Source organism: Salvia hispanica, chromosome 1 (genome assembly GCF_029641045.1).
Source record: "Salvia hispanica isolate PSC_SH4W2 chromosome 1, Shi_PSC_v1, whole genome shotgun sequence".
Classification (NCBI taxonomy): Eukaryota; Viridiplantae; Streptophyta; class Magnoliopsida; order Lamiales; family Lamiaceae; genus Salvia; species Salvia hispanica.
In genome coordinates, this window is record NC_142692.1 from 65,424,334 (window position 1) to 65,445,040 (window position 20,707).

Below are 20,707 nucleotides of genomic sequence, written 5' to 3' on the forward strand. Positions count from 1 at the left end.
TGCATGTGTTTTCCCTATGTGCAGGTTGAGCGGCGACGAGCTAGGTGGTGTTGAGCTTAAATTGAAGTTTTGTCTTCATATATGACGTATCTCTTTCTCTTAAACGCTTCCGCTGAGATAGTACTATTTTTCACAATTATGTTTTGAATCTTATTTACTCTTGAATTATTAATTATGATATCTATTGACCTTGGATTTAAATGTTAATACATTATTCTGATTTTTCTCTCGTTATTTGAATATTAAATATTTTAGTCAAACTTTTTATTGAAACCTTAGAATATTTTTCTTTCTTAAAGTCCTATTAGTCGCGACCACCTGCATTTATTAACTCTAGAAAGGGCGATCGTGACAACTTTCTTTATACTTCATCAAGATGAAATGAATGTTCCTCTAGAAGGTATTGGTGATATTTAAACTAAATGCATCTAACACCAATTCAGGACTCCATGTTAACCAGATTGAACATTGTAAAGTGAGGATAAAGGTTGAGTCAAAAGATCAACACCACATGACAATTCATAGGATTGTGTAGAACCAACCTTTCTTAATAAGTACTCACTCCATCCGCCATTAGGAATCTTATTTCATGGCGGCACTAGTTTTAAAAAATGTTACAAAAAGTTGATGGAAAAAAGTTAGAGGAATTGAGGTCCAACTTATATATATATTACTTTTAAATGAAATGTGAGTGGAATGAGTTAGTAGAAGGTGTAACCCTATTACCATTTATGGTAAAAGAGAACTGGGACTCTTATTCGAAAACGGACTAAAATGGAAAAACGGGACTCCTATTCGAGGACGGAATAAAATGGAAAAACGAGACTCTTATTTGCGGACGGAGGGAGTACTTAGTAGTTTGATCTACATTTTAATCACGCTAAGATTCATTATTGTACTGAATTAGTAAGGTTACATTTTTAGACTGTAACAGGAGTCACTTACAACAAATCAACTCCTTCAAACCTTCTACAGTGGCTTCAAAATCTTTCTTCTTCCTCAGTCCATGTTTAACAATACTGTCGGAGCTGAAAGTATTCATACAGCCGGTTCAAACAGCACTTTAAAAATATGAACATCGATGGTCTCGTCATCGTGGTAGGCGCTGTAGTAGAAAGTCTTGAAAACTGCTAAAAACGTTTGTTTGATGTTTCTGTGCATGCAGCCTCCATTTTCTTCGAGTGCCAGCTTCACCAACGCCTGCATATCCTGTTCGAGCTCCTTGTCCTTTATGCCCCCGTCCACAACTTCCATTGTCTGAACATGTTGAGTCAAGAATAATTCGCAACATATATTATATTTTCTTGCAAGGAAACACAAAGATAATAACAAACCTTTTTATCTTTGATTAGGCTAAGGCGCTTGCAGATTTTGTTAGTGAGGGTTGAGAGAGTCGTGTATTCTGCAGGGTGCGTCGATACGTCTCCGTTGAAAGCAGTGAAACCAGCGCAGATGTTGATCGTGTTTGCTAGGAGCTCCGCCTCATCCCCACCGTTCGCCTCCCCTTGCTGCAGTTTAATGAACCATTTGCTCCACTGCGCATCAATTCCGCGAAAACAAATAGAAAATGATTAGTATTTTCCATCACATTTTTATGTTATATTGAAAATAATATGAATCCTAATTATCAATCCCATTTTAAGTTAATTTATTAATCCTTGATTGAGATCATTAATAGTCCACAATTAGGGTTTATTGATAACATTTAACATTTGGACTCACAGCATTTTTCAGTAGATGGCGAGTGTATCTATCGAAACCATCTAGAAGTTTCTGGAAGGTTGTCAACAAAGTTCCAGCCAGTCCATGATCTTCCATAGTACTATAATTTATGAAGCAATTCAAGAAAATTAAGGAAAATAGGTTGAGGTTTAAGCACTAATTAAACTAGAATTTTATGTAAAAATAGGATAGTATATGTACCCTATTATTTCATCAAGGCCATCAAAGTTGTGTCCGGTTTGTGTTTTTTGCTCCAAAGATAGTGTAGTTCCATGGTTAAGAAATGATGTGATCATCCTAGAAACAATTTGGGTTTTGGTCCACACAAGCCTCTCTTGTGTTCTTTCGGGTTCGAATATGGTTGCTGCAGCCAAAAAATAAGCACGAAGCAAGTCTCGTTTGCTTATCCCGAATTCACTAACGCTACTTTTGTGGTACCATCTGCACAAGTTAATTATCACGAATGTACAAAATTGCACGTAAGATATTACTCCATTTAGGTAATTGTATGATCAACTGAGACTATAGGCATACTCTTGCATGTAAGTCCATTCCAACTGATGTTGTGCTTGACATCTGTTGAAATCCAATATCGCAAGCTCTCTATATCTGTCGGTGCTGATTTCCGGCATCCTGTATGTATAAGTTAGATATAGGATCACCAGTTCACCAAAAGAGAAGAAATATTTATTTGTGATGCTAATTAACCTGTAGAAAACCTTGCCAATCCATACGTCGCCCGAACCAGCGTAATCTTGTAGATAATACGCAGTCTCAACTCGTGGTAGAGTTGCGAACCATGGCATCTTCAGCCCGAGCTTCACCTGTTTGAATATGAAGATTCATTGATATGAAAATCAAAAGGAATTTATATAATTTAATTTGGAATATGTAATGACCTCATCGATGAAGTGGTGGTATATGACCCATTTTTCTTGAAGTTGATTGTTGGCTATCTTTTGTTGCAAAAAGTTATATGCAAATTGTGAAGCTTCCTCAAGTATTTCTTCTCCGGGAAATCGCAGCTGGGCAGCTCTGTAGAGATTGTATATTGGAGATGCTGACTCGATCATCTGACCACCGTAGCAAGAAAATTTACCGTCTTGCTGCTTGAAATGTTCAAGTACATCTAATCAAGTGAAGTGAAACCATAGGATTAATTATTTTGTTTCGAAATATTTGAATTATTAATTATATATGCATAAGAAAAATATATATAAATACTTGGGTCGACATTGTATCCGTGCATTCTTAGAAGCCTGACGCCCATGGACGTGCAATCAATTTCGCAAAATTGCGAACCTCTCCCGCTGAAAACACCCTTTTCTGTCCAAACACTGTGCTCCAAAAATTAACACTGATTAATTATGTTTTTAATCAATGCCGCTTTATCATATACTGACCATAGACTTGGGAACCACACAAATTTAATATGAAATTGAAAAAAATAAAAGAGAATGAGAAAAAAAAAATACTAATCAAGTGTGAAAAATGTTTCCAAAAATGAAAGTGAGACGGACAAAATAACAAAAAGAGCATTTTTAGGGACTGAGAGAGTATAAACATTCGCACCTTTTGACGTGATCTAAAAAAGTCTTAATTTCTTGCGGGAAGAAACGAGAAATTCCCAGGCGTTGTAGTCTGTCGATTGCCCAAAGTCTTGCAAAAATATCCACGGGATATGTATGTGGCGCTACACATATGTTGCAATAGTCCACAAATTAGCTATTTAATTAATTAAAAGATAAATTGTTAGAAAAAATATCAAGTTTGGTCGATTTAGATCTGGTCAATGTTGCAACTTTAGGCTTTATAATCTTGACATTATTTTTCAATTTTCTCATAATCTCATATTTGGGAAAAACTAATTCTGATGTGGTATACGGAAAATACATATAACCAAAGCCACATCTTTAGTTTTATAATTAAAACAGCGTCATCTACTATAGTTAGTCTACCACATTTTAATTTTTTATAAATGTATGTGCCACGCCAGGACGTTGAAATTTTCCCCTTGAAGAAAATTAAGAAAAATATCAATGTTATGATATAACCGTCGTTTATTTTATATAACTTGTGAAATTGATAAAAAAAATTAACCTAAAATGAGAATAAGAATTACCACCACCGTTGCAATTATTAACGGCGTTCTGGATGAAATCGAAGCATTTTAGGTCTTTGGTGTGCATGAAGACGTAGGCGGTGGACGAGGGCGATGTGAGGAAGGAGCCATCGGCTGACTGCAGTTTCAGCATCTTTTCCCACTCCAAATCTCCCATCCCTTCTAAACTATATAGTAAACTTGTTGGCATTTGGTACATCATATCCTTGGGTATCCTGTCAAGTGCCATGTTACAAATTTGAATTTTGATTGGTTACACAATACTCGTCAATTTCAAAAGAAATTATCTAGTTACTTTTTCAATCTTTCTTCTTTTATTCTAGCAATCTCCTTGATGAGGGGATGATCATAGGGAAGGCCTTGAATGCCCACGTTTTTGGCTCTTTGGACAAGGGCAGGAAACACGATCTCGAATCCTGATGTCATGTGCTCAATATTCCCATCTTTGAGTTTGTGCACATTTTCATTGATGTACACCACTCCTAATCGACAAATACAATGCATAGCATATTTATTTTAAGGAAAATAGCAAAAAAATCACAAAGTTTGGTAAAATTCTGATCAGCTCTATAAATTTTTAAAATGGTCGATTAAATCATAACTTTGATGATTTTCTAAATTATCCTATTGATTTGAATATGTGAAAAATTGAGTGTGACATAGATACAAGGAACATGCATGTGATGTGGATACAAGAAACGAATGACATTGAATAAAGTATTAAACGACACTGTTCTACCTCAGATTTATGTCTTCAATATGAATCATTCTCAACAATTGCTAATTTGCATGTCTTGTTTCATCCCTATTTTGTGTAAAAGATGTAAATCTAATGTGAAACAATGTCAATTAATAATTTATTCCACGCCGTACGTCCACGGCATTGACGCCATACGTTCCCGGTGTTCATATTGCCACGCTCAATTTCCCTCAAATTAAAAAAAATCCATGGGACAATTCAGAAATTCGTCAAAGTTATGATTAATCGGTCATTTTTTACTAGAATTTTTTAACGTGGTTTTTTTGGCTATTTACCCTTCTAATTAAACAATATAGAAATAAGTAGACAAACCTTTTTCGATCATATCATCGTGAAGGTTCCATATATTCAAGGCCACCACGCACGCTAAGGTATTTAGAATCCGATCGTATATGCAGAAGAAGTCATCCCCCCACAAGCCATCGGCCTTCTGGTGCTGCGCTATCCACTCAAGGCACGACGGGAACTGTGGGGCTTCGCGCCCTTCCAAGTCCTTGATTAGGCCCACTATCGCCGTGTCATAGGGCGACACGCTTATTCGCCCGTCTCCCGACGTCATCAACAGATTCTTGACATGCTCGATACAGTCCTCCATCTGATTGTTCACCTTCACAGACAAACCAATATATTTCGGTTCAAGATTAATTGTGACGAATTTGATGTGTCAGTTCAAGCTTACTTGAAGATGAGTGTTTAATTCTTCACTCACATGGGACGCATCCAAACTTGCCACTGCAGTAACTAAGGCTCTCGTCAAACAACTCTGTTTGCTCGGGTACGTACCTCGACATTCAGTTAATTTCGGTAGCTGCTTACGACGAATTCGACAACTCAATCGGGCGTGTTTGTTGCTACTATTCAGCCATGCGTAAACTAGGTCGGCAAATAAAAACAATCAATATCTCACGTGAATGTAAAAAGAGAGAATTAGAACCATTATATAAGTTTCACGGGCCACTCCAATTTAGTTACATGATAAATAAGCGATTGATGGTTGTAGGCTAAAACTTTTAATTAACCCAACAGTATATAACTGGACCAAAAACAATATTTATGCTTCAATTTAATTAGTCAGTTCGATAGGGGGCTGGTCTAACCCAGTTTGTAAAAGATTAAGTCAATGCAATAGAGAGTTGGTCCAACTCGTTCAGTAAAAAGTCTCATGGACATTAATCACACCACTTACGGAATACTCCCTCCGTCCCCCATTAAGAGTCACACTTTTCCATTTTGGTCCGTCCCCAATGAAGAGTCACACTTTATTTTTACCATAAATGGTAGTAGGTCCCACATTCCACTAACTCACTTCACTCACATTTTATTATAAAACCAATATAAAAAAGTGGGTCCCACATTCCACTAACTTTTTAACCAACTTTTCTTTACATTTCTTAAAACCCGTGCCCGGTCAAACTGTGACTGCTAATGGGGGACGGAGGGAGTATTTGACAAGTATATTTTTTTTCTTCGACGAGAAAGAGGTAAATAAATATAAACATGGTTTGAGCAAAGAAAGATATATGTTGTTACCGGCGTAAAATTCCGGCAGGTGAACTTCTGCCGGTTGCTGCAACTTGCGGCTGGTAACTGATGTTGTGCTCAAATTTAAAGTAGACATAGTGGTCATTCTTTTTTTTCAATTTTTTTACGACCAACACTCCTTGCCTTGCCTGAGATAAGCTAGCTGTAGCAATCCGGCTACCAATTTAACTACTCAACTACCTATTGAAATTGGGATAACTTGTCATGCTAGATTTGATCTACGCCGATTTATATAGTTTTCATATCTTATAAAAAATTGTCATAAATAGTTGTCATATCTTTTAAATGGGAATAATTAATTGGAAATTTGAAGTTTTGACACTACATTTGTTTGGGATGGTTATATGCGCACTAAATTAAAATTGAGTTTTCCGTTCTCTATTTACAAAAATAATACTTATCGTCCAAAAAGAATATGCCCTTTAAGTTCAGCATGGATTTTAATACAGAATTGATAAAATAAGAGAGAGGGAGAGAGGCAAAATAATTAAAATATTGTTAGTGGAGAATGGGTCCTACCCACCCCAAAGAGAAAAATGTTTTTAAAATTAAAAAGTGCATGTTTTTTTGGGACAGACTAAAAAGGAAATAGTGCATATTTTTGTGGGACGGGGAAATATCAATGACGGTTTCTTACTATGTCTAAAAATGACATAAACCTCTAATCTATAATCCACGGTTAGAACATGTTACTAAGTACTAACAGCCTTATCATCAAGTTGTTAAGATTTACGCCATCAACCAATATTTCACTTTTTAAAATTTGATAGAGTCGTCAAAATATCGATTTTTATTAAAATTACCCCAAAGTGTCACCCTCCACAGTATATTTATTCAACTCTAATTTATCAATCTACTATTACAATTGAAAATTTGGACAATTGTCACATTTTTGTCACAACAACTATGTGTGTACGTATCGCGTGCCAAATATTAATCTTCTTTAAACCGATTAATATTGACATTAAAATACACACATCAACATTTTAATATCCACAATAAACAGGGGTGGAGGCAGGGTGGGGTCGGGACATTCGGGGGGCCCTTGGCCCCTCGGACATTTGAATAAGTACTGTGTATAATATATTTATGCGAAAATTTATAGTGTATGAAATGCTTGCGCATTTGACCCAGGTTTCTACCTTTACCTCATGAGATATTGAGTTCGATTCTTGCCTAAAACCTTCACTATTTTTTCTATGCTTGCTTTATTTATTAGTAATTTTGTATAAATAATTTTAACTTATGATTATAAGTAGTATATTATAAGTATAATACTAGTAAATTTGATTTTGAAGCTATGCAAGTAGTTCATTTGCTGGGTTTTTTTAGTAGTTCTGTAATAGAAAACAACTCTTTAATCTAATATATATGAAAATATTTCATATAATATTAGTAAAGTATGTGCGATGCTCTAAAAAATCTTTGACTATTAATTTTCTCAGCATTCGTTTATCAAGCGCGGCTTTTTATATTGCTCACGTTTCTGCGTCGTTAGAACTTAACACACTCAATAAATTTTAATGGTAATTTGGGCCCTCCAGTGTTAATATTCTGGCTTCGCCACTGACAATAAACAAGTCTAGACAAAAAATGTTATTTTTGCAACGTCTTACTTTAACTAATCTATTTTGAATATATAAATTAAAAAAATAAAGGAACATGAGATAGCATCAAATAATTTCAGTTTAAAACCTGTATTGAACTATCAGAAAAATCCTCATTTATTTGACCAAATAATATTTGAGAAACTTGACAATTATGAGTTAATTCACAATTAATCGACTAGAAGACATCAATTGATTCACGATCCATCAACAATAAAAATATCACGATAAAGTAGAATCAAAATCTCAACTCATTAATAAAAAGTCAATCTCGATATTTATTGTTTATATTTATAATAAAGAATTCTCAATTCAAAATCACACTTTGGCACATGTACAACCTGATGACTGAAAAAGAACAGAACAGTTAGTCAAAAGTTTTTATCAATCCAATTCTCAATTGAATTGAATTATCAATTCGATCAATCCAAAAAGAATATGCATGCGTAATTCTTCATTATCAAATTGAATCAAATAATTAAATATGTTTGACCAGAACAAGATGAAGACGCTCCGATCCTGAATTGATAATCAATTCAACAACAAACAAGATTTGTTAAGCATGCAAAATCAAATCATTAGACCATCTTCAATCGTACACCAAAACTCATTTTTGGTGTAGATAATTTCTCCAACCGTACACCAAACCCAAGCCCAAACCCATTTTTAGAGTTTTCAATGGAATAACACCAAATATGGTGTTTACTCCAAAATTTTGTTAGATAAATACTAAAAAATGGTGTAAACTTAAAGATGGTGTAAATGATTGGAGTAAAACTACTTTTTTGTGTGACGTATACTCAAAAATAGGTTTGAGTTTGACGTAAATGGTTGGAGATGGCCTTATCCACAAGGATGCGACAGCTGTATTCATAAATCAAAACTCAAAGTTGCTTAATTCATTCCTCCATGTTGATGCGGCGGCAGTAGGCATACAAATCATTCAGCGGAAAATAAATGTCAACTAAATATATTCTCGATTCAAATCTAAATTGAACTTTGAATTAATCAACCAAAAATTCTCAGCAATTAAGAATAGTTTTCAATTCATGAATTCATCGGTATGTGTGCACATTTAATTAAAACAACCAAATAAATCCACAAAAGACAAACCTTTAGGTTTTGTGGATTGGATTCATAAACCAAGCAAGAACATGATAAATGAGTTGCTATTTAGTGTAAATTAACCAATTACGAACAACGGATAAGAGAATATGAAATTAAATGGTGGAATTGCTTTATCGCTCCATGAGTAACCATGAGTCCATGACTTATAATTATATAAAATAATAAGACCTTTTATTTTCTATTCAGATTCTTCACAAATAGAAAATCTTATGTAGTATCTACATTTAATTCCATAATAAACTATACATTTTTCAGCTTAAACTTTAATCTTTAATAGATTTTTAAATGAGAATCATATATACATTATTAAATAAGTTATATTGAATTCCTAAAATACCCTCAACCAATATTTCACTCTTTGAAAATTGAATTGAGTCAATAATAATGATGTATAGTACTTATTAAAATAACCCATGGGATGTCTCCCTCCTTAGTGTATTTAGTCAACTTTAAACATCATCAGAAAACGTTATACGTACTACCATCTTAAAATACTTTCAACATTATATTTATTTTATTTGTTAATCAGTAGTAACTGCTACCGCTACTTGTTAATGAAATTCATGAGTTCCATCCTAAAGCCAATTGGTGATAGGGGAAGGGCACATGAGACTTATATACTAGTTTCAGTTTTCTCTTGACACCGATGTGAGACAGTTATATGTTATATTTTTTGTTTCAATTGCCAGCACCCTCCCTCAAACCCTTTAATGTGAACCTTGGAGGGGTTGGACTTTTTTCTAATCGATTGGACAATCGGCCCAATTTTTTTTTGATCGGTTGGACTACTTGGCCCAAATTTTTATGTCCAGATATACTGCCGGATTAGTCATTTTTTTTTTATTTTGGCCCAGATATACTGCTGGATCAGTTAAATTTGACTCACAGTTAGCGACCCGCTCTGATAGGACACCCTTCCATTGGATATTTACGATTGCTCTTTACCAAATTTTCCAATGCCCAGTTTTCCTTTCATTGTGATACATGTTATTTGGCAAAAAGCCACAGACATTCCTATAAGCTTAATAACTCTCGTGTGAACACATCTTTTTCCCTAATACATTCTGATGTTTGGGGTCCAGCCCCTGTTTTGGGTAATTATGAATTTAAGTATTTTCTGTTATCTATTGATGATTGTACGAGTATGACTTGAGTTTATTTTTTGAAATCAAAATCTGAAGATTTTGAAAAGTTTACTCATTTTCATACTCTTGTACAAACCCAATATGATAGGAAAATTCAAATTCTTAGATCAGACAATGGGGGGAATTTGTGAATTCAAGCATGCACCAATTCTTCATAGAAAAAGGGTTAGTGCACCAAACCACTTGTCCTCATACTCCAGAACAGAACGGGGTAGCAGAACAGAAAAATAGAAAAATCTTAGAAATGACTAGAGCACTCCTTGAAGACTCTCAGGTTCCGAAATCTTTTTGGCCAGAGGCTGTAGCCACCTCAGTCTACCTACTAAATCGTCTTCCTTCATATATCTTGAAATTCAAAACACCGCTTGATATTCTCTCAACACAAAACCAAATCCCTTCACCTCTCACACTCGATCCCAAAATATTTGGCTGCTCTGTTTTTGTCCACATGCCTAAATCAGATCGCTCCAAGCTCTCCTCATGTTCTATTAAATGTGTTTTTTTGGGATACTGACAAACACGGATTTTGCATGTTTTTAAGGGCTAGATTTGACTTGTTTTAAATTTCAATCATGCAAATTATGTTCTGTAATTGCGTATTCTATACATTTGGTATTTTTGACGTGTTTGTTGATAAATGATAGAAAAAGATAGAAAAAGGTGAAAAAAAGGCCAAAGTGCAATAGCCTCTGTTCGAGCCCATTCTTCCAGCGATTTTGAAGTCCAATCAGTGCTTACTACATGTCATTCTCTTCATCTTCGAAAGAGCTTCGCGTGGATATCTCGCACGTCTCAATCGGAGTTCTATGGAGAAAGTTATGTCTATTCTACGAACGTTGCTCAGTGCAGTCAAAGCTGGCGGAAATTCAAGGAAGGAATATATTATTGCCCAAATCTCTCCTTTTATTTGAAGGATCCGAAAATATCATATTTTTAATTAATTGGAGGATATTATTTACCATTCTAAACCTTTTTTCCAACCTATAAATACCTCCTTAACCTAATTCATAATTCATCTCAGAGCCTCCAATCCTTTTCCCTCTACACATTCCTCCATTCCATAATTCATACATAATTCATCCATCTTCCATTGGAGCGGAGCTCTGCAGATCCAGGCAAGAGAGACTGAAGATTGAAGATTCAACCTTGGGTTTGATCTATTTCTTTCATGTCTAGTACTTTTATTGATTTTTACTACTTGTCCATGAGTAGTTAAATATCTTTTGTATGGTTTTTGGTGAAGACTATTATGAACATGTTTTGATTTATTGAATTGAACTTTTTCCTAGCTCTTGTGATTGTTTTGCTTGTTCTTGTGCTTTTATTGTTCTTTTGTCTGGCCAACTTTAGAACTATGTCCGTTTAACTAGATTATCGAGAGATAGCTAGTTTTACGTGGTAAAAGGAACGAGTACAACACATAGGTCTATCTGTACTCGAGAGAGGGGAACCTTTTGTGAGGACTTGAGTTTTAGGAACTTAAGGAGTTAGAATCTAATCTATTGGAAGGAGACTTTGATAGTTAGAATCTAATCTACTGGATAGGTGCACTCGAGAGAGGACTTATTCTAGAATTGCAACTTTCCTAATAATCCTAGAGACACATAAAGGTAAAGGTTCTATGAGATTAATCATCACTAGGCCGTAGTGGTTGGATCCTAAAACTCTACATTATTTAGCCTGTTTTGTATTATTTTGTTTTCTTTTTTTAGTTTATTTATTTTTGCCTAGTTTATAAAATCCAAAACCCAAAAACTCTGTGTCTCTAGATAGTATATGACGCTTAGTATGATAAACAGTTGCAATCTTATTCCCCGTGTTCGATATCCCGGTACTGACCTTTAGCTACACTAGATCTATCCTGTAAACTTGTAGGTATTTTTAGTGCTAATAAATAGTGCATCAGATACGTGAAGGATAAAAAAGGTTATAGATGCTTTGACCCTAAAAATAAACGTCTTTACATCACCATGAATTAGTGCTAATAAATAGTGCATCAGATACGTGAAGGATAAAAAAGGTTATAGATGCTTCGACCCTAAAAATAAACGTCTTTACATCACCATGAATTGTGACTTTGTTGAAGATGAATATTTCTATAACCAACTTAGCAGTTAGGGGGAGAGACCAATATCTGATACAACACCAAATTATGACCCGCTAAGTTGTTTTTCAGCCCCTACGCCTCACACCCACATCCACACCCAGATTGAACCTGTTCCTGTAACCTTAGTCGGTCCGTTTCTTTGCCTAATCCTGTGACAGAAGTTGCTCCAACAGACGATGCAAGTAGCAGTACTACTGGGCCACCCAATACGCTTGATACACCTTCAAAGATTAGTGACACTGCCTTACCATCAACCCCGTTAAGAGATCCCGAGGTTAGTAGTAATGAAGTTGATGATACTAACCATGTGAGACATGAGAGTGGGGAGAATGATGAGCCTACAGTAAGCGGGAGAGACTTTGGATTACCACCAAGAAGTACGAGAGGTGTACCACCCAAACGATATTCACCGGACTGAAAGGGACCCAAGGCCCAATATGCAATTGCCAACCTCATGCAAGGACCACTAACTGAAATGGTCCGAGCATTTGAGATGACTCTCTATGAAGAGGAGGAGATACCTCAATCAGCTGAACAGGCAATGAAGCACAAGCATTAGCGGGAGGCTACGAAAAAGGAGATGGATGCTTTGATTAAGAGCGGAATTTGGGAGAAATGTCCCTTACCAGAAGGGAAGAAACCAATAGGTTGTCGTTGGATATTTACAATCAAGAGAAGGGCAGATGGATCCATCGAAAGGTATAAGGCTCGGCTAGTGACAAAAGGATACACTCAAGTTTATGGAATTGATTATGAAGAAACCTTTTCTCCTGTGGCCAAGATGAACACAGTCCGAACATTGTTGTCAGTGGCTGCCTGTAAGAATTGGGAACTACACCAATTTGATGTGACTAATGCGTTCTTACATGAAGAGCTAAAGAAGAAGGAAGAAGTTTATATGGACGCACCACCGGGCTACCCAGAAGAATTTGGAGGTCAAGTATGCAGATTGCGGAAAACACTCTATGGACTTAAACAACCTCCAAGAGTGTGGTTCGGGAGATTCGCACAAGTCATGAAGAAGAATGGCTACTCTCAAAGCAACTCAGACCATACCCTATTCCTGAAAAGAGAGATGGTTGAGTAGCTTGCCTAATTATCTATGTGGATGACATGATAATAACTGGGGATGATGAAGAGGAGATACAGAATTTGAAGAAAAATTTATTCCAAGAATTTGAGATGAAAGATCTGGGTCCGCTCTAATACTTTTTGGGAATAGAAGTACTGCGATCCAAGGAAGGCATATTCTTGAGACAGAAGAAGTATGTGCTCGACCTCCTTGCTGAAACAGGGTTGTTGGATTGCAAACCCGCAGACAATCCAATGATGGTGAATCATGGAATGAAGTTTGAAGATGGAGCTAAACTAGCCAACAGAGAAGAATACCAGCGACTTGTGGGCAAGTTGGTATACTTGTCACACACTAGACCAGACATCGCCTATGTAGTTGGAGTGATCAGTCAATTTTTGCATCGACCTCAAGAAGACCACATGAATGCAGCATTGAGGATAGTTCGCTACCTTAAGGGTACCGTCAGCTATGGAGTATTACTACGAAGGAATGAGGATCTTGAAGTTGATGGATACACTGATGCAGACTAGGCGAGTAACCCTATCGACAGGAGGTCAACTGGAGGGTACTTCACATTTGTTGGTGAGAATTCAGTCACATGGAGTAAGAAATAGAAAGTGGTTGCTCTTTCAAGCGCTGAAGCTGAATTCAGAGGGATTAAAAGTGGCATTACTGAGGTACTCTGTCTGCGAAGATTGCTCACAGAGATTGGATTTCCACCTAGTCAGAAAAGTCAATTGTTTTGTGACAACAAAGCTGCGATCAGCATATCAGAAAATCCAGTCCAACATGATAGGACTAAACACGTGGAAGTCGATCGTCACTTCATAAAAGAGAAGCTTGAGGCCGGTGTAGTTGATCTCCCTTTTGTACGATCAAAAGATCAGCTTGCCGACATTCTCACCAAAGCCGTCAACCCAAAGATATTCAAGTTGCTCAGCTTGAGGGGGAGTGTCAAACTTACCAAAAGCAAATCATACCAAATGACGAGAAGAGTATAGAAGGGAAGATTGATAATTGATTTGTAATTGATACACATTAGAATAGATTATTCTCTACTAAAAATAAATTTGTATCACCCTATAACTAGGGAAGAACCGATTACAATCAATACACAAGAATTACCCTAATCTCTCTTTTTACAATAGTTAACATATTGATGAATGATGACCGTTTGGACAAGTTGTATCCACAACACAGTTGCCGGTTGGCTTCTCTAACCTAATGAACATTAGTTGACTTTCCTGTGTAAAGGCGTAAAGAAGCTAAACATTGAATAGAAAAAGATAGGAATCAAGAAAGGAATTTTAGTATTTCTCAAGTGTTCCATAACTTCCTAAAAAACTCTAACCAGCTCCTTAACCTCGTAACTCCTCAGATGAATCACCCCTACACGTTCCCTTATGGTAAGCTATACATCAGAGTAAGATTCGTCGCCTTTTAGATCCCTTGCAGCAGTAGGCAAAGGCAAAGACTTTATAAGAATATTCGTCAACCACGTGTTGCGGATATGCAGAGGCTCGAGGACAATCGATCTCTATGTGTTTTGTTCTTTCATGAAACATAGTATAACTAGAGTATTTATATGTATATTGGGTTACAAACTCATCCCATATCGAATGAGTGAGAGAAGTTGTAAGCTATAATTAAGTGATGTCCAACTCCAAATTTGAGGCATTTTGGGACTAACCCGAAAACAAATCCGTGCGGGCGAGCCTGGTCAAAAGCGGAGTAGGCTCGACCCAAAGCGGATAATATCAAACTAATGTGCAGTCAACGATCCTAACACTATATATCTGACCGAAAATAAAAAAAAATAGCTGACTCATCAGTATGTGTTAGTTTGTGCTACAATATAAGTCAGGTCGATAGAGATCTAATCTAACCCGATTAGTAAAAAAATTTATGTCAATTCGATAAATAGTTAGTCCAACCCGATCAGTAAAAAGCTCTCATGGGAATTTATCAGCCTACACATACTAAGGTACTTATTACTAGGAGATTTTTTTTCTATGACGAGAAGTAGGTAAATAACTAAGTCTAACTAACATAACATGGTGTGAACAATCAGAAATATATGTCGTTACCGGTGTAAAATTCGGGCATGTAAACTTTTGCCGGTTGCTGCAACCTGCGACTGGTAACCGGTGCTCGGCCCAAATTTAGAGGGGACATAGTGGTCATTCTTCTTTTACCTGAGTTTTGGAGGGAAGTTGATCGAAAACAGTTTATATAGTGTGGTCAAGCATCGAAAATTTGTGCTTTTTAAATATGATTAGGGAGGGTAGTACTATTAGAGTTAAGACCAAAACTCCTTGCTTGAGATAGCTAGCTGTAGCAATCCGGCTACCAATTAACTACCTAATTATCATTTTAGCTACCAAAATAAAATTACGTGTTGTTAATGGTAATATATCAGAGTATATATAGTTGGCTAGAGTTGTGACATGGTAACATTTTAGACGAGGTCTAGAAATGTAACTAGATTAGTTTATTTTCCAAAGCCCATAATAGGTTCATTAATGCAATTAGTCAACAACAGCATGGCAGCAATTAACTTCACGTTTTAAAGTTTGTCTTTTAATTTTGAATTAGCTAAAATAATTGGGAATAGTGTTCTATTTGAGTGTTCTCTGAAATAATTAGATGTGGTAACTTAACTAATTTATAGAGACCACAAAAGCTAGGCCAATGGATTTTTTTGTTAAAGACTGTGTGTGAACCATTGAAATGAATAGATTTTGATGATTGTACAATTTCACTTAAATTTCACTGTGATATTTAACTTTTTAGTATGCAATTTATATCATTTGACAATTTCTACACAAGTTTTATGTGTTTCGTAGTAAGTGGTGTAGAAGATTAATAGCAGTCAAACAATTTAATTGTAAATAAGGAACACGACTTATAATTATCTATATTAACTAAAATTAAAAAAAATAAAATGATACTATTTCCCACTTATAAAATACGGTTCTCTTATTTTAAGAGTAAAGGTCAAAATTGGTCCTGAACATATGGTCATTTTACGTTTTTGGTCCTAAACATTATCTTTAGGATTTTTTGGTCCTGCACATATGGAAATTTGATCATTTTGGTCATCCGTCAACATTTCCGTTAAAAACTAACGATCAACGGATTTAAACCCGATTTTGACCAAAATTAACATTTTAATTCTGATTTTTTCCTTAATTAATTCACTAAATATTATGAAGAAACTCGGGGCGGATCGTTGAGAAGTGTCTAGCACCACCGCCAGAGAAGTGCTAGAGCTCCGGGTGGTGGTGGTCGGCAATGCTTAACATGGGCGAGGCGACGGCGGAGGTGTAGGGGTTCGCCGGCAGGTGATATAAAAACAAAATTATTGCTTTTTTCTCACAGTGTGCTTTTAAAGCAGCTTTTCTACGAAACACCAGCAGCTTAGCTACCTAGAACTAGATTCTCCATTCTTGAACCTCTAAATGGGAAAAGTAGCGCGCTGGCTCAAGGCCCTGTTTGGTTTCAAAATTAAGGAGCGCACCGACATGAGCCGTTGGAGTTCCGGCCACCTCTGCCACAACCCCACCACCATTCCCCCCAACATCACCCCCGCCGAAGCCGCCTGGAAGCACACCTGCCGGCGAACCCCTACACCTCCGCCGTTGCCTCGCCGCTGTTCAGCATCGCCGACCACCACCACCCGGAGCTCCAGCACTTCTCCGCGGCTGTGCTGGACCATTCTCAACGATCCGCCCTTTCTTCATAATATTTAATTCTAATTTTCCAATTTTAAAAGAATATTTATTATAATAGTCAGTGAATTAATTAAGGAGAAAATCAGAATTAAAATGTTAATTTTGGTCAAAATTGGGTTTAAACCCGTTGACCGTTAGTTTATAACGGAAATATTGACAGAGGACCAAAATGATCAAATTTCCATATGTGCAGGACCAAAAAATCCAAAAGATAATGTTTAGGACCAAAAACGTAAAATGACCATATGTTCAGGACCAATTTTGGCTTTTACTCTTTATTTAAACAATAAGGTGTCCAGTATCTTTTGATGAGGGGTGTATAAATTCCTTTAATATACATTAAAAAACTATCTACCTGGGTAATTCTTTTAAATTCTGGCTTTGGGAGAGACGCATGAGGGTCATGCGTCACCTTTCAATGAAACGCATCACAATCATGCGTTTTAGCCCAAGACGCATGACCTTCATGCATTTTTTAATTTTTTTAAAAATTTATTAGACGACGCATGACAGTCATGCGTCTTAGGGTAAAACACGTGAGGGTCATGTGTCTCTATTTTAAATCAAAACAGACGCGAGGCAGTAACTCAATCATTCTTCGAATGCGAGAAAAAGAGAGAAAGGGGCAGGCGATTTTCCGGCGATTTCTTGGCGATTTCCCATCATATTATGATATATTTCGGTAAGTTTTCTTCAATCTTTCAATATTCTCCCAATTTTGTAAATTAGGATTTATAACAAATTGTTCAATTTTGGCCGATGTTTTGTTGTTTTGTTAATTGTAATGGATTTTATTGGTGAAATTCATTCTATTGTATAGTTTTTGATATGTTAGAGATGCTTGGTGTTGTGATTTTGGTTGTTATTGGAGAAGAGAGTAGGGGTTGAAATGTTTCTTGTATTTAATCTTCATTGGCTTGATTATATTGGGTAATTTTTGCAATGACTACTTAATTTGACTATGATAATAATTTAAAAGGGATATATACATTTAAGTGGAATGAATTTTGAATTTCTAATTTAGGAGTTATACGTAAATTTGGCCTTATAAATCATGCATTGTGATAAATTGGAGTTTCTAATATATAGTGATTGGATATCAATGGATTAGGAGTTAATCATTTGGTTTATAATATTTTGTTGTTTTGATGATGAATTTGAATATATATGTTATCTATATTTTAAATGTGAGTTTGTCATTTTTGTTTTGTGAATATGTTATTAGATTAGATGACAACTTCAAGTTCTAGCGGACCGTTACTGATACGATCATGGAAGTCATGCATCAAAACTTGTACCTGCAGCTGGCTTCAATCAGTATTCAGCCTATTCATATGAATTCCAAAAGAAACTACTACCAATGTGTTCGTCTTCGAAAGAGATTCGCGCAGGTACCTTGCACGCCCCAATCGGAGTCCGGTGAAGGGAGTTATGGCCGTTTTACGAAAGGTGCGCAGTGTAGACAAGTTCCACGCGGCCGGGTGACATTTTCGGACCCCATTCTGGCCCAACGGGCCACCCAAGCTTTTAAATAATATTTTTCCTCATTTTTCATAGTTAGACTTGGATGAAAATAGATGCTTGAGAGATTTGTTCCTCTTGAAGAGGGTTTCCTATCCAATTCCTAGTTTTCTAGGTTGCTTTTCCCACCAATTGCTAGTTCAAGTATGAGATTTCCATCAATTGCTAGTTCGTTCAAACATGGATCAAGTAGAGGTATGCTTTGAGGTTTGTGGTTTCCTTGAAGATCTAGCCATGAATACATGTTAGCTATGTTGTAAGTGCCTTAACTTGCTTCATCAATGACTATGTATCCCAATTTCCACCCTATCCAATGTTATTTCCTTCTTTGTTCATCTTAGTTTCCTTATTTCTTGTTGGGTTGCTCTTATTTATAAAATAGAAAATCAATTCTCAAAAAAAAAAATAAAAAATATCTAGATCAAGTATCACAATGGGTATATATCTTGGGTTAATGGATCATAAAATACAAGATTCCACATCATTTGGTATCTAGAGCCTAGTACCCACTAGATGTTTGATCTATTGCTTCCTTGTGTTTTTCTTTTATTCCTTGTTTTGCTCTGTTTTTGATGGGATGATCGGATTGATCAAATGTGCTTAGATTAAGCTGAAATTTGGTGTGTATGATCTATGTTATGTGATCTAGCTGCCTGCAAAATTTCATCGAAATCGTTTTCCTAGTTAACTGTGGGGATTAACATCATTGCCCTGTTTTGGCATAGTTGGGGAAAACCATACAAAACATATCAAATTATCAAATCTGACTATATATGGATATTTTTCCCTTGATCTATACTTGTTTGTGAATCTATCCACCAAAATTCATCCAAATTGAGCGCAGGGACCAATACCAAAAAAATTCATAAAGATCAGCCAAATTTCAGCAAAAGTTTCATCCCTTGTTTTGTGTTTCTTGAACCTACTTGCATCTTGCTACTATGTGTTTATGGATTTGTCTTCTTGATTTTTGTTTGCCAAGGAGTATACCTTGATTGATCTACCTCAAGCACTTAATTCTTGGAATTGGAGTTGTGAGTGTGAGTGAATCCACCTTCTCACAATATTCTAAGCCATTGTCAAGAGTTATTAGGGAGTGAATTGAGGGGGGTTTGGGACATCAAGGTTGAGTTCATCTTCTTAAATTTTCTTTTATTTTATTAATAACCTCTAGGACTAGTTCCTAGTGTATGTTTGATTTGTAGGTACTTACTCTATGCCTCCTCGCACCCGGTCCAACAAAATGGCGGGGACAAGTGCGGAAGGGGAGGAAACAAGCATGATCCATCCTACACCCGAGGGGGACCTTGTGAGCATGATGGCCCGAATGATGAAATAATTCAAACAAGAGGTGATGACCCAAATGGATACTCGGGCAAGAGAATCCGCTGCTCGGGCAAAAGAATTCGAAGCTCGTATGCTTGCCGCCCAAAACACCCTAGTTGAAGAGTTCAACACTTTGAAGGAAAAGCGGAGGGCTAGACCTCCCACTCCTATGGGCAATGCCATGCCCAATGAGGTCCCGGAGGAAGTTGATGAAGGAAAGGCCTATGAGGGATGGCAAGGAGCGAATGTTCGGGATAGAGTTAACAACTTGGAGAATGGAAGGTTTGGAGGAGGAAATATGGGGTATAGTCGTTTTGGGGTAGGAAACTGAAGAGTTGATTTTCTTGCTTGCTGTATCCTATCAATTTCTAATTACACACTTCCTAGATCCAGTAAATCAACTAGATCACAAGGTCTAGAGACTCACAAGACTGGAAGTCTGGTCGTTGGTACGCAAGCAAACCTTCAAAACCCTCAACCACAGATACTAAACTAGCACAGGGAAGTAGGGATCGATCCCACAGAGATGGACTCGTAAAATACATGCGTAGAGAATTGGAAACTATTTTTGGGTTGGCTGCTGCCACGCATATTTTGGGTTGAGGAATTTAACTAAGTGAATTTGGAAATAAAGTACGCTATGCTAACTGCTAGATCTAGGCGAAAATGAATTTTGCATAAGAACTAAGTCAAATCAACTACTAGATCTGGGACTTCTACGAACATATCTAGACCAAGGAGATTAAATCAAGTGGGGACCAAACTCTGAAAAAGGTAAGTACGGACAGAATCGAATCTGCAGCCTAACTAACTAAAGCATCAACTGAAAATGACTTCATCTTCTTCAACGAACACAAATAAATGCAGAGATCGAGAAAAACAAACTCAGATGTAGATTGGAAACATAATTTTAACGGT

General features: G+C 36.4%; 1 protein-coding gene across 4 annotated transcripts; it reads right to left on the minus strand.

Moving 5' to 3' along the window:
• Positions 1 to 891: 891 nt before the first annotated feature.
• On the minus strand, positions 892 to 15,392 carry LOC125223885 (copalyl diphosphate synthase 2, chloroplastic-like). 4 transcript variants are annotated; one of them, XM_048127196.2, is made up of 15 exons: positions 15,296 to 15,392; positions 5,388 to 5,477; positions 5,284 to 5,336; positions 4,917 to 5,211; positions 4,140 to 4,326; positions 3,845 to 4,059; positions 3,295 to 3,415; positions 2,947 to 3,059; positions 2,622 to 2,851; positions 2,431 to 2,546; positions 2,257 to 2,355; positions 1,924 to 2,163; positions 1,723 to 1,822; positions 1,335 to 1,535; positions 892 to 1,257 (listed from the first exon to the last, which is right to left on the minus strand). In XM_048127196.2, the coding sequence occupies exons 1-15, from the start codon at positions 15,390 to 15,392 to the stop codon at positions 1,039 to 1,041; spliced, it is 2,376 nt and encodes a 791-aa protein (XP_047983153.1). In that variant the 3' UTR covers positions 892 to 1,038. The 4 variants fall into 4 exon arrangements, with proteins under 4 accessions (XP_047983153.1, XP_088926280.1, XP_088926283.1 ...); XM_089070154.1 differs by lacking the exon at positions 15,296 to 15,392 and adding an exon at positions 6,135 to 6,231; XM_089070157.1 differs by lacking the exon at positions 15,296 to 15,392 and adding an exon at positions 6,132 to 6,231 and having other exon boundaries at positions 5,388 to 5,471.
• Positions 15,393 to 20,707: the final 5,315 nt, after the last annotated feature.